This window comes from Dermacentor variabilis, chromosome 5 (assembly GCF_050947875.1).
Source record: "Dermacentor variabilis isolate Ectoservices chromosome 5, ASM5094787v1, whole genome shotgun sequence".
Taxonomy (NCBI): domain Eukaryota; kingdom Metazoa; phylum Arthropoda; class Arachnida; order Ixodida; family Ixodidae; genus Dermacentor; species Dermacentor variabilis.
Window position 1 is genome coordinate 16614801 of NC_134572.1, and position 11797 is coordinate 16626597.

At 44.5% G+C, this 11797-nt stretch overlaps 1 protein-coding gene across 1 annotated transcript in view; it reads left to right on the forward strand.

Annotated features, from left to right (window-relative positions):
- LOC142582143 (signal peptide peptidase-like 2B) overlaps positions 1 to 9826 on the forward strand; it is a 52206-nt gene extending 42380 nt beyond the window's left edge. The window contains exons 12-13 of the mRNA XM_075691539.1: positions 2410 to 2564; positions 9635 to 9826. Coding sequence (XP_075547654.1) covers positions 2410 to 2564; positions 9635 to 9826 — 347 coding nt within the window. The remainder of the gene's footprint in view (positions 1 to 2409; positions 2565 to 9634) is intronic.
- The last annotated feature ends 1971 nt before the right edge of the window (positions 9827 to 11797 follow it).

Genomic DNA, 11797 nt, shown 5'->3' on the forward strand with positions numbered 1-11797 from the left:
CTGTATAACGAAGGAATAATTCTGTTCCGTTTCCACTGTGAGGCTGTGCGGTGCGCGACCTTTACAACAAAGTGACCTGTATAATGAATGATTTTAGAGGCCTCAAGCACTTCGTTTTAAATCTGTTCGACTGTTATTTGTGCGACTTACGTGCACTGAATAGTCAATTCGTCCACTGTGCGGAGTATGCCTTTAACAGTGGTAAAAAGAAAGTAACAATTCATAACCCTATCACTATGGAGTTCTCCATATGGATATTCGTAGAAGAGTAACAAAGTTCAATGTGTTGAAATGGCGCAGTTTAAAAAGGGATACAGGGCGTTTCACGTAACTTTAACCAAGGACTTATTTAACCGCAGCTGATAAGTCCTAATTATTTTATAAGTAAGATAAACTTTTAACCGCAGCTGATTGAAACCAACGACATATGATTTGCCGTCATGTGGTGCTCCTTGGAGTATTTTTTTATATTCCGCTTAATTATTTAGTTGACTATAGTCAATTATGCAAAAAAAATTAATATTCACGTTAGGGCCAAGTGTGTTTCGTTACGTTGTAGAAGTGATTCAGAAACGACCGATCCAATTTCTTGTGGCAACATACACGCTGCGTGGTGACTTTTTTGGCGTGTAACGAAAGCCCACAAAGTATGAAATAAAACCACGTGACTGCGCTCATGCGCTATCGTATTGCAGCGCTCTCAAACGCGTTTCGTGCGAAAGAACGGTGCGCGCGGACTGTGGCGAAGATAGCGGCCGCAGCGGTAGGCATCGGCTTCACAGCGCGTCAGCATCTTTGATGGTGGGCCACGGAAAGGAAGAACCGCCGTCCCTAATAAGCCATAAGCTATAAGCACGGTTGAGGGCGCTGCAATACGATAGCGCATGAGCGCAGTCACATGGCTCCATTTCACAGTTTGTAAGCTTTCCTTAAACGCCTAAAATATCACCACGCAGCATGTACATTGCCACAACAAAATTGGATTAGTCGTTCCTGAACCCCCTATACAACGTAACATGCTCGGCCCTAAAGTGAATATAATTTTTTTTTAAATAAATGATCTTAGTTCATGAACTAATCAAGCGAAATATAAAAAAAAATATTTTGAGCAGCGCCACATGACGGCAAAGCATGTGCCGTTGGTTTCACCCAGCTGCAGTTACCCAATTTTTTCTGAATTCTTGGTTTAAGTTACGTGAAACACCCTGCATAAGTGTGAAGAGATCACGTTTGGTTATTCCACCTCGCAATTCCCGCAAGCACTGCTGATTTTCTCTTAACGGAACAAGACTTTTAAAGGGTAACGCAGTTGAGGCTGCCAGAGTAGTCGTGCAATGCGTTATTTGCATGACTTTCACGAAGAAAGGCCATGTATTGGTGGTGAGAATGTTTTAGGCTAAACTTGGACAATCGAATTTCGAGGGCTATGCGTGGTGCCGATGACGTCGACAAGTCACGCATTACACGGCATTTATTTCGTTCTTGTGTAGCTGAGAATACCATAAATGCTATGAGGATTAGTTTTTGCTTATTTCTGAGTATATTATATTGAATCTCTATTGATAAAGTATTATTCTTCAGCAGACGTTGTCGGCATCCATGACGGGATAAGGAGCTCGTGTGGAAAGTTCAAGGCGTCGTCAACCCCAGATTTGGACTGTTCGGTCAATTTTTTCACTCACCCAATGCTCTGTCCACAGCTGCACTGGCCAACTTTATACTCCCGTGCTCTGTATTAGTTCTCTGCCCGCTGTATTGTTTTAACAACCACAGCAGCAGCAGCAACAACAACAACAAACGTTGGTTCACAAAGCACACTTATGCACTGAGCAGAATGCACTATAATAAAGGTTACGTACATACTGACAGTATGTACATACGTACATACTGTCTAATCTACCAGCCTATAGCCAAATTAAGTGTTTTGTTTAAGTTTCCTTTCAGCTTTTTCTGGGGAGTAATTTCGGTCTCTCGTCATCCGTGCCGTCCCAGTCGCTTAATGAGACATGTATAAAAGGAAGTGAAATAGCTTTTGTAACGTTGCTTGCAAAGCCTTAGAAAAACCAAGAAGTCAGCGCGGCATATAATCCGCCTCCACGTCAAACTGCAGTACGTGAACTTTCTTAGACCATGTACATCAGAGCTGCCATTTTTACACCAAGCATTAAGCTCTTCCAGCTTTTTGAAATGTCCAATTGCTGCTTAATTTCCCAGGCCCAGTTTCAGAAACGGAATCCAAACTGGGGAGAGTCATTTTTAATTAACCTAATGATTATTTGTTGTTTCTAATAGCGATTTACAGTGATTACTCATGCAACATCATCGTAAAGATAAGGAAATATTAAGTTGTGCCCGTTTTTGCTACTTTTAGCGCCACTGTTTGTTCGTTGTTCTATTATCCTTGTGCAGTCTACGGCTTAGGTCTTCTGGCGACGTTCGCCAGCCTCTACCTGATGCGCCTGGCCCAGCCTGCACTTATGTTCCTCGTGCCATTCACAGTGCTGCCGACACTGCTCATTGCACGGCTGAGGGGCGAGTTCGACGACATCTGGAACGGAAATGCGGCAAGTCTCACGATTATTTGTATGGTCTGTCGTTTCCGTACAATGATGCAGAAGCTTGAGCTAGGAGCTAAAATAATATATATATATATATATATATATATATATATATATATACTCGCACGCTGTTCTACCGAAGCACAGAGACGACATGTCTGCGCGACGCAGCACGCGAGAGAACTGCCGCTGAGCAAAAGAAACAGTGCCCTGCTGGTAGATAACAGGCGTCTCACAACGTTGGGCAACGCCGGCGCCATTTCACTCAAGCGACAGCGTGCATCAACGTTGGTATATACACGTCAGTGTTACATGGCATGCTCACAACTACTCGGCAGGAACGCTAGGGCTTGTACGTACAACGATCGCGCAAGAAGCAGGAGGCAGAACGCTCCGCTGAAGAGCCAACTACGTTCTGTGCATAGCATCACGTGAACGTTGCGGAAGCTGCACGAGAAGTCCGCTCAGGAAAAGTTATCACTCCACACCTTCCGTCCATGCTTCGCTGCGAGTCAACGGCGTTCACTCGCTCGAGGATGCACGTGAGGCTCCTCGCGACGGGTTGCAAATTAAAAAAAGAAAACGAGAAGAACAACAAAAATAAAAATGATCTAAAACAATGCATTAGCAGCCGTTTACCATTTGTTTCTAAGGATAAAAACTTCTTTCATTCAATACTGAGCCCATGTAAGATACAGTCGCGCACAATTACGGTCAAAAGACACGAAGCTATATCCAAGCGCGAACGAAGCCACTGCGAGTAGTCACTCCAGCCTCCACAGCGTTGACTGCTATGTGCGCAGCGGAGTATAAGCGCAGTCTGACGCGTCCACTTGTTCCCAGTCCTTTCACAGCCGAACGCACTGCGCCCGTCTCTGAAAGCTTTTTAACCATCCACGCGTGGTCCGCGCTCGCACCACTTGCACCGTCGATACCACGACGGAACGGCGGCGGCAGTCGAGGTGTTCGCCGTTTCGCCGCCTCTGTCACCGCTACGGCGATAAAGGCGGACGTGCGCGATGCACACAGTTGCCTTGCGATAGCGGATCTTGCAACGCGGTAAGCTAAATGTATGTAGTAATTGCCGCGGTGACCGAAGCCAGTTTATTACAGGAGTTACTGGCCAACATACCTAAGAGTGGCAAAAATACAATAGCTCCAAGCTTTCAATAAGTTCCAATAGTGGAGACAGCAATAAAAAAGAAACAATTATTACGCCATATTACGCCTCAGCGAAGTCACACACTGTCAGTTGCAGAGAACATTAGCAGTAGCCCTGCTACAATGTTGCTTATTAGACGAGTAGAATTTTGGGCTAGTTGGTGCATAGCTTAAGGAGGATGCGTAGAGCAAGGTTGAAATCAACGGAAGAAACAAAAGGAGATGAAAAGAGCGCCAGAATGACAACAATCTCTGTCTCCACCTCTTCCGTTGATTTTGACCTTGCGCCACACACCCTTTTTATGCTTATTAGGCCTCACCCTTCATTAATTTCTTTGCTGGCGAAGCCTTTTATGTGGGGGTCAATGCTAGGAAATAAAGTACAAGTTTCGATAACACTTCTTTTCTCAATCTATTTATCGTTGCTGCGACGGCATAGGGATGGTTATTATACCGAGAAGCTACATTATGTAACAACGGTTTGTGACGACGGTGCAGTTGCCATTGGGATGTACCTATTAAAGGTTGATATAGTAATCGCTGTAGTGCGCGATTATAAGTGTACAAGGCAGACAAGGCCAAAGCATTTTATCCACAGATATTCCTCCCAGATTTTTTTCAATATTGCAGCGACGTATGTAGACTACATGTAACAAGACATGTAAGCTTGATCAGCCGGCTGAAGTTATTAAATTGCAATTTTTCTTGTTGCCTGCACATTCACTTTAAATTAAGTGCGGATTCTTTCGTTTACTTCTGCACGAAGTTAAATAAAGAGGCCAGTGTTATATTTAGGAAGAACAAAAACCACGTAGCTCGAAAATTTCCTGGCCATCACTTTCCGAACATGGCGAAAACCTGGCTAGCCTGATCTCGCTACAAATAACTGAATCTGGCAACACTACGACACCCTCTATGGCAAAGTCGAACGCGGATAACACTGAAGGACCGTGTTTATGAGCCAAGAAGATTACTTTTGTGCTGGACAAAATGTTCTGTGGACGGCGTTTGCGCGAATCGTGTCACCGCGGGTGAAGGTATCATCCCCTCATTTGTCCTAATGCCTACGCATCGATCTCTAGAGAAACGATTTCGTTCTGCGTCGAGGAAAAACTCGAAGTAAAAGAGCGCGAAAAGACGAAGACAGAAATCAAACATGCGCGCAGGACAAGCCCTGCGCTTCCAATTGGAGTTTTATTTGTCCAAACCACATAATATAACGTTCACCCCCTCACATTCACAACATATTGGCCCCTTTTAGCGCGGGATGTGTGAGTGCTCAGGTCATTCCTGCACGGAGGGAACACTTCACAATGTCCTGTCCACCATAAAGCACTACTAATAGGGGTTTCACGAAGTGCATTGGAAATTTCTTAAAAGTAGAAAACACGAGATAGTAAATGATGTCCTTACGAAAGTCATTCATTTGAAAATGACTCAATGTTGTAATCATACAAGCAATTATGTAACTTACACTAATTACCTGTTTAAATTAAAGTTGCTGTGTGATCTATACTATTGGAAGACTTGAAGTACGCCATCCGAGAAACTCGTAACCCTTTCAAGAAATGCTAGTAGTTCACGCTGCTGGTTTTTCTGGCGCAATGAACTCCGATAAATTTCACAGAGAAAAGCGAAACTGAACAGCCGAAGAGCGCAACTGTAACGTCCATAGTAGACGCCAACCTAATTGGGTGTGCCTCACTGCTGCGAGCATCAAGCGAGCGCCCTTATCAAGCCACAATCTCGGTGGCTTAATTCAGGGTCACCCGACGGCAGGGCGGAAACAGTCACATCACACTTGGTCGCCACAGTAACGATCGTCTGTTCAGTTTCGCTTTTCTCTGTGAAATCAATCGCATCGCAATGTGAATCGATCGCATAGCTTTCTTGGTTAAAAAGATAATTAGTCTAATATACATAATTCCCGTGCAGCGGTGGCGTAGAGGTAGAGCATCCGCCTCGCGTGCAAGAGGACCGTGGTTCGAATACCGGTGCCGCGCAATTTTCCACCGGATTAAAAAAAAATCCGCGTCTTGATAAAATTGCATAAAGAAGGCCTGGAGTGCGGCCTGATCCCGGTGACCAGAACCGGTAACGCACTCCCTCACCAGGGCAGGATTGGCCACCCTGGTGCAATACTTGGCCGCAATCTCCTATATGAATGTAACAATCAAACCCCGGCCCTCATTGCCCAGCAGCTGCGAAGCAACTGACCACGGCTGTGGTCAGACCTGTGACGCAGCAGAGGGTGCTAAGAATCCCTGAATCCGGACAGGCCGCCATTGGAATCTCAACCTGGCAACGTTTAACGCTAGAACGTTATCTAGTGAGGCGAGTCTAGCAGTGCTATTGGAGGAATTAGAGAGTAGTAAATGGGATATAATGGGGCTCAGTGAAGTTAGGAGGCCAAAAGAAGCATATACAGTGCTAAAAAGCGGGCACGTCCTGTGCTACCGGGGCTTAGCGTAGAGACGAGAACTAGGAGTCGGATTCCTGATTAATAAGAATATAGCTGGTAACATACAGGAATTCTATAGCATTAACGAGAGGGTGGCAGGTCTTGTTGTGAAACTTAATAAGAGGTACAAAATGAAGGTTGTACAGGTCTACGCCCTTACATCCAGTCATGATGACCAGGAAGTCGAAAGCTTCTATGAAGACGTGGAATCGGCGATGGGTAAAGTCAAAACAAAATACACTATACTGATGGGCGACTTCAATGCCAAGGTAGGCAAGAAGCAGGCTGGAGACAAGGCAGTGGGGGAATATGGCATAGGCACTAGGAATAGCAGGGGAGAGTTATTAGTAGACTGCGGAACCGAGTAATATGCGGATAATGAATACCTTCTTCCGCAAGCGGTATAGCCGGAAGTGGACGTGAAGGAGCCCGAACGGCGAGACTAGAAATGAAATAGACCTCATACTCTGCGCTAACCCTGGCATCATACAAGATGTGGACGTGCTCGGCAAAGTGCGCTGCAGTGACCATAGGATGGTAAGAACTCGAATTAGCCTAGACCTGAGGAGGGAACGGAAGAAACTGGTACATAAGAAGCCGATAAATGAGTTAGCGGTAAGAGGGAAAATGGAGGAATTCCAGATCAAGCTACAGAACAGGTATTCGGCTTTAACTCAGGAAGAAGACCTTAGTGTTGAAGCAATGAACGACTGTCTTGTGGACATCATCAAGGAGTGTGCAATAGAAGTCGGTGGTAACTCCGTTAGACAGGATACCAGTAAGCTTTCGCAGGAGATGAAAGATCTGATCAAGAAACACCAATGTATGAAAGCCTCTAACCCTACAGCTATAATAGAACTGGCAGAATTTTCGAAGTTAATCAACAAGCGTAAGACAGCTGATATAATGAAGTATAATATGGATAGAACTGAAAATGCTCTCAGGAACGGAGGAATCCTAAAAGCAGTGAAGAAGAAACTAGGAATTGGCAAGAATCAGATGTATGCGTTAAGAGACAAAGCCGGCAATATCATTACTAATATGGATGAGATAGTTTCAAGTGGCTGAGGAGTTCTATATAGATTTATACAGTACCAGTGGCACCCACGACGATAATGGGAGAAAGAATAGTCTAGAGGAATTCGGAATCCCACAGGTAACGCCGGAAGAAGTAAAGAAAGCCTTGGGAGCTATGCAAAGGGGGAAGGCAGCTGGGGACGATCAGTTAACAGCAGATTTGTTGAAGGATGGTGGGCAGATTGTTCTAGAGAAACTGGCCACCCTGTATACGCAATGCCTCATGACTTCGAGTGTACCGGAATCTTGGATAAACGCTAACATAATCCTAATCCATAAGAAAGGGGACGCCAAAGACATGAAAAATTATAGACCGATCAGCTTACTGTCCGTTGCCTACAAAGTATTTACTAAGGTAATTGCAAATAGAATCAGGAACACCTTAGACTTCCGTCAACCAAAGGACCAGGCAGGATTCCGTAAAGGCTACTCAACAATAGACCATATTCACACTATCAATCATGTGATAGAGAAATGTGCGGAATATAACCAACCCTTATATATAGCTTTCTCGTATACGAGAAAGCGTTTGATTGTGTCGAAACCTCAGCAGTCATGGAGGCATTTACGGAATCAGGTTGTAGACTAGCCGTATGTAAAAATACTTAAAGATATCTATAGCGGCTCCACAGCCACCGTAGTCCTCCATAAAGAAAGCAACAAAATCCCAATAAAGAAAGGTGTCAGACAGGGAGATACCATCTCTCCAATGCTATTGACAAGTTGTTTACAGGAGGTATTCAGAGACCTGGATTGGGAAGAATTGGGGATAATAGTTAATGGAGAATACCTTAGTAACTTGCGATTCGCTGATATTTCCTTGCTTAGTAACTCAGGGGACCAATTGCAATGCATGCTCACTGACCTGGAGAGGCAAAGCAGAAGGGTGGGTCTAAAAGCTAATCTGCAGAAAACTAAAGTAATGTTTAGCATTCTCAGAAGAGAACAGCAATTTACAATAGGTAGTGAGGTACTGGGAATGGCAAGGGAAACATCTACTTTGAGCAGGAAGTTACCGCGGATCCAGATCATGAGGCGGAAATAATCAGAAGAATAAGAGTGGGCTGGGGTGCGTTTGGCAGGCATTCTCAGATCATGAATAGCAGGTTGCCATTATCCCTGAAGAGAAAAGTGTATAACAGCTGTGTCTTACCAGTACTCACCTACGGGGCAGAAACCTGGAGGCTTACGACAACGGTTCTACTTAAATTGAGGACGACACAAGGAGCTATGGAAAGAAGAATGACGGGTGTAACGTTAAGGGATAAGAAAATAGCAGATTGGGTGAGGGGACAGACGCGAGGTAGTGACATCTTAATTGAAATCAAGAAAAAGAAATGGGCATGGGCAGGACATGTAATGAGGAGGGAAGATAACCAATGGTCATTAAGGGTTACGGACTGGATTTCAAGGGATGGGAAGCATAGCAGGGGGCGGCAGAAAGTTAGGTGGGCGGATGAGATTAAGAAGTTTGCAAGGATGACATGGCCACAATTAGTACATGACCGGGGTAGTTGGAGAAGTATGGGAGAGGCCTTTGCCCTGTAGTGGGCGTAACCAGGGTGATGATAATGATGATGATGACATTTTTACTTATTTATTTACTACATAGGTTGGATCTTCAAGTGGATGACACTGTGCTAAAAGCAATAGAGAGGAAATCATATCATTATCTCATTCTTCCCATCTTAAAGGAATTTCTAACGCACTTCGTGAAACACCCGGTAAATCGCAGAAACCAAACAGAATTTGTATATGGTAACAATAATTGGTGCTGTTAGGGAATAAAATAAAAAATAAGAAACTGATCAGTCGCAAAATAAAACGCAGGCCAAGATCTCATGAAATGAAAAAAAAGATCAACAAAACGGACTGGTGGGCTAGTTGTCATTGCATGTTAATAGTCTTAGCGCAAACAAACGCACGACACGAGAGAAGGCAGGCAGGACCTGTGTGCCTTCTCTCGCGTCGCGCGTTTCTTCGCGCTAAAGACTATTAACATGAGTAAAGAACTATGCACAATGGGCATGAACCCCGACAAAACTGAGAATGAAATAAAAAAAAGTTAGAATTATGAATATGAAGCTGATTGCAAAGTTAGGTGTCACTTATAGTTATTTGATTTCACCTAATCAATTAATTTCATCCATGCTTTCCCTGCCTTCATTGTCTGTTATCTTTATGTATAGTTGTTTACTGAAAAATGGAACCCTTCACTCTTTATTCTTCTCGCTAAACGAGTGTGGCATATTTTGACTGGACTAAGCACAATGGTATGTATTGTTTCTCTTTGCTTACATATTCGTTCACGAAAGGTATATGCTCGACCAGTGGTGACTAATTTTAAATTTGTTCACTCCATTTATCTTACTTTCAGCCTGAGGAGCCCAGCCTGTCGGAGAGCGACGTTTCGCACCCGGACGTCCTCGCGGAGGACCACCTCAAACCCACCGACCCTAGAAACTTGGTGACTCAACCCGTGCAGCCGGCATTCCAACCGACGGGATCATACGGAATCGCCTTAACGGGACAGGCTTCACAGCAGCTCACTCCGGAGAAGTTCCTCTAGCGAGCACACTATATCTAGCGCCGAAAGTCGTTTTTTTTTTTTGTTAACAGACTGGTCATACTTTAAAAGATACATAACGGGCAGATGTTGATGCTGACTGGTCCGTTATGTGCACCCGCCGCTTTGACTGATCGATATATTTTACATGACGTTCAACTCCTAGCACGCGGGTTCCCGACCCCGGGTGCCTTATTTCGCTGAGCTTGGTCCGCGATTTAAAAACGCCAGGTGGCCAAAGTTAATTCCGATCCCTCCGCTAGGGCTTATCTTATAGACCCCTGTTGATTTTGGACACTAAAGTTAATCGTCATTGCTAGGTACAGTATCCTTGCAGTTGAAAGTAGCCATTTTTTTTTATTTTGTATTTTCAGCCGTGCTATGCAACGAAAACCGCTGACATATTTCTTAGTCGACACAAGGATGGTTCAACCTCATCAGAGAGCCTTAGACAAACATGTGCTTATGAGACATACGCAGTCTACACGGATACTATTAGCTTGCTCGGCTCGTCGCTGCATGGTCTGCAATGCAGCGTGCTTGAATCGCGCAATGTTCATGGGTGGATGTTCTGTTTCGTGGCCACATAATTTGACTAACGTCGTCAAAACCGAGGATGACTGTCCTTCACTTTTTTAGCGGAACCAACCACTTTTCTTAGCGCCTAATTTCGCAAAATTCTTTTTTCACACGCGATATTTCTGACATTGTTCTTGATAGAAGACTTTGTCCTGGACCTTTGCTATAATGAAAAAAAAAAGTACCATAACCCAGAGTGTTTCAAGACAGTCTGACCTGTTACATATTTTAGCGCATCGGGTCACATATACACTTTTAGTTTAATTAGAAGCAGCTCAAGATAATTTTGAACTCAGACTGACATTCTTATTTCGTGTTCTCCGTGCACCACTTCCATCGCTATTGACTGCTGGGTCCATTCGCTGAGATGATGGCGTTTCGAAGTGCCTGGCTGACGGAGGTGCTTGGATCATCACCATTGTTGGCTGGCTTCGTTTTCTGGTGGCGAGCGCTAGACCGGCGCTTTTGGCATCAGCTCTTGTAACGAGACAGGTTATTGTTAGTTAATTGTTACTGTCATTAGGATTACCTACCCGTGAAGGCAAGAGGAGACGCAGGCTGAGCGGTATGCGCAGGCTTCTTCTCAAGCTTTGCGCCCTTGCCTGTAACAGAACCACTTGGCCTCGCGTGCAGAGTTCTTCCAGCCTGTGACCATGACTCGAGGCCACCAGCTTTCCTATAAGCTTGCCACTGAAGCGCGAAGCACTTGCGCAGTGTAGTGAAACCTACAAATACGAGTAAGCCGCCATTAATGTAAAGCAAGTTTCCGGTGCAATAATGAAACGATAGAAGCAGTCTCCATGCGGGAGATATTGGATGTTCACAAATGGTGACGTGGTGGGAAAATGTACAAATGACACGTGGTGATGGAACAGGCGAACTAAACTCATTGATCCAAATTCCTCGATGTGCATTTCAAAAGTGAAGATGCAGAGGCGCGGTAGGAGAAATCGAAAATGCCGTCGGAGCCTTTAGAACGATCCTTGGAGCAATTAACTAAAATTTAGAATTGTTTTTATAAGCAAACGGATCAACATTACTGCTTCGTTTTTCACTGATAACAGAAAGACCATCTACGCCATCTAGATTCAACCATGGAAGATACCCTTTCAATTCTGCAAGTATTATTTTCAGAGCGGCGTTGTTGTAAGCCGCACAGCTTGGCGCAGCGTGGATTTCTACGGCAATCTGAACGCTTCTGTCGGGAAAATGCGCCACGCGAAGCCGTCCCCTTGTCTCATATACGCTACTTCGCTTCGGCACGCTCGCACATTTTTTTTTCCTCGAGGTTTTGCGAGATTTTCATTAACCACCCATTTGATTTTTTTTAACTTTATATTTAGCGTAGGCCCTTCTCAGCGCCAACACTATTAACGGAGTACTGACAGATGTTTT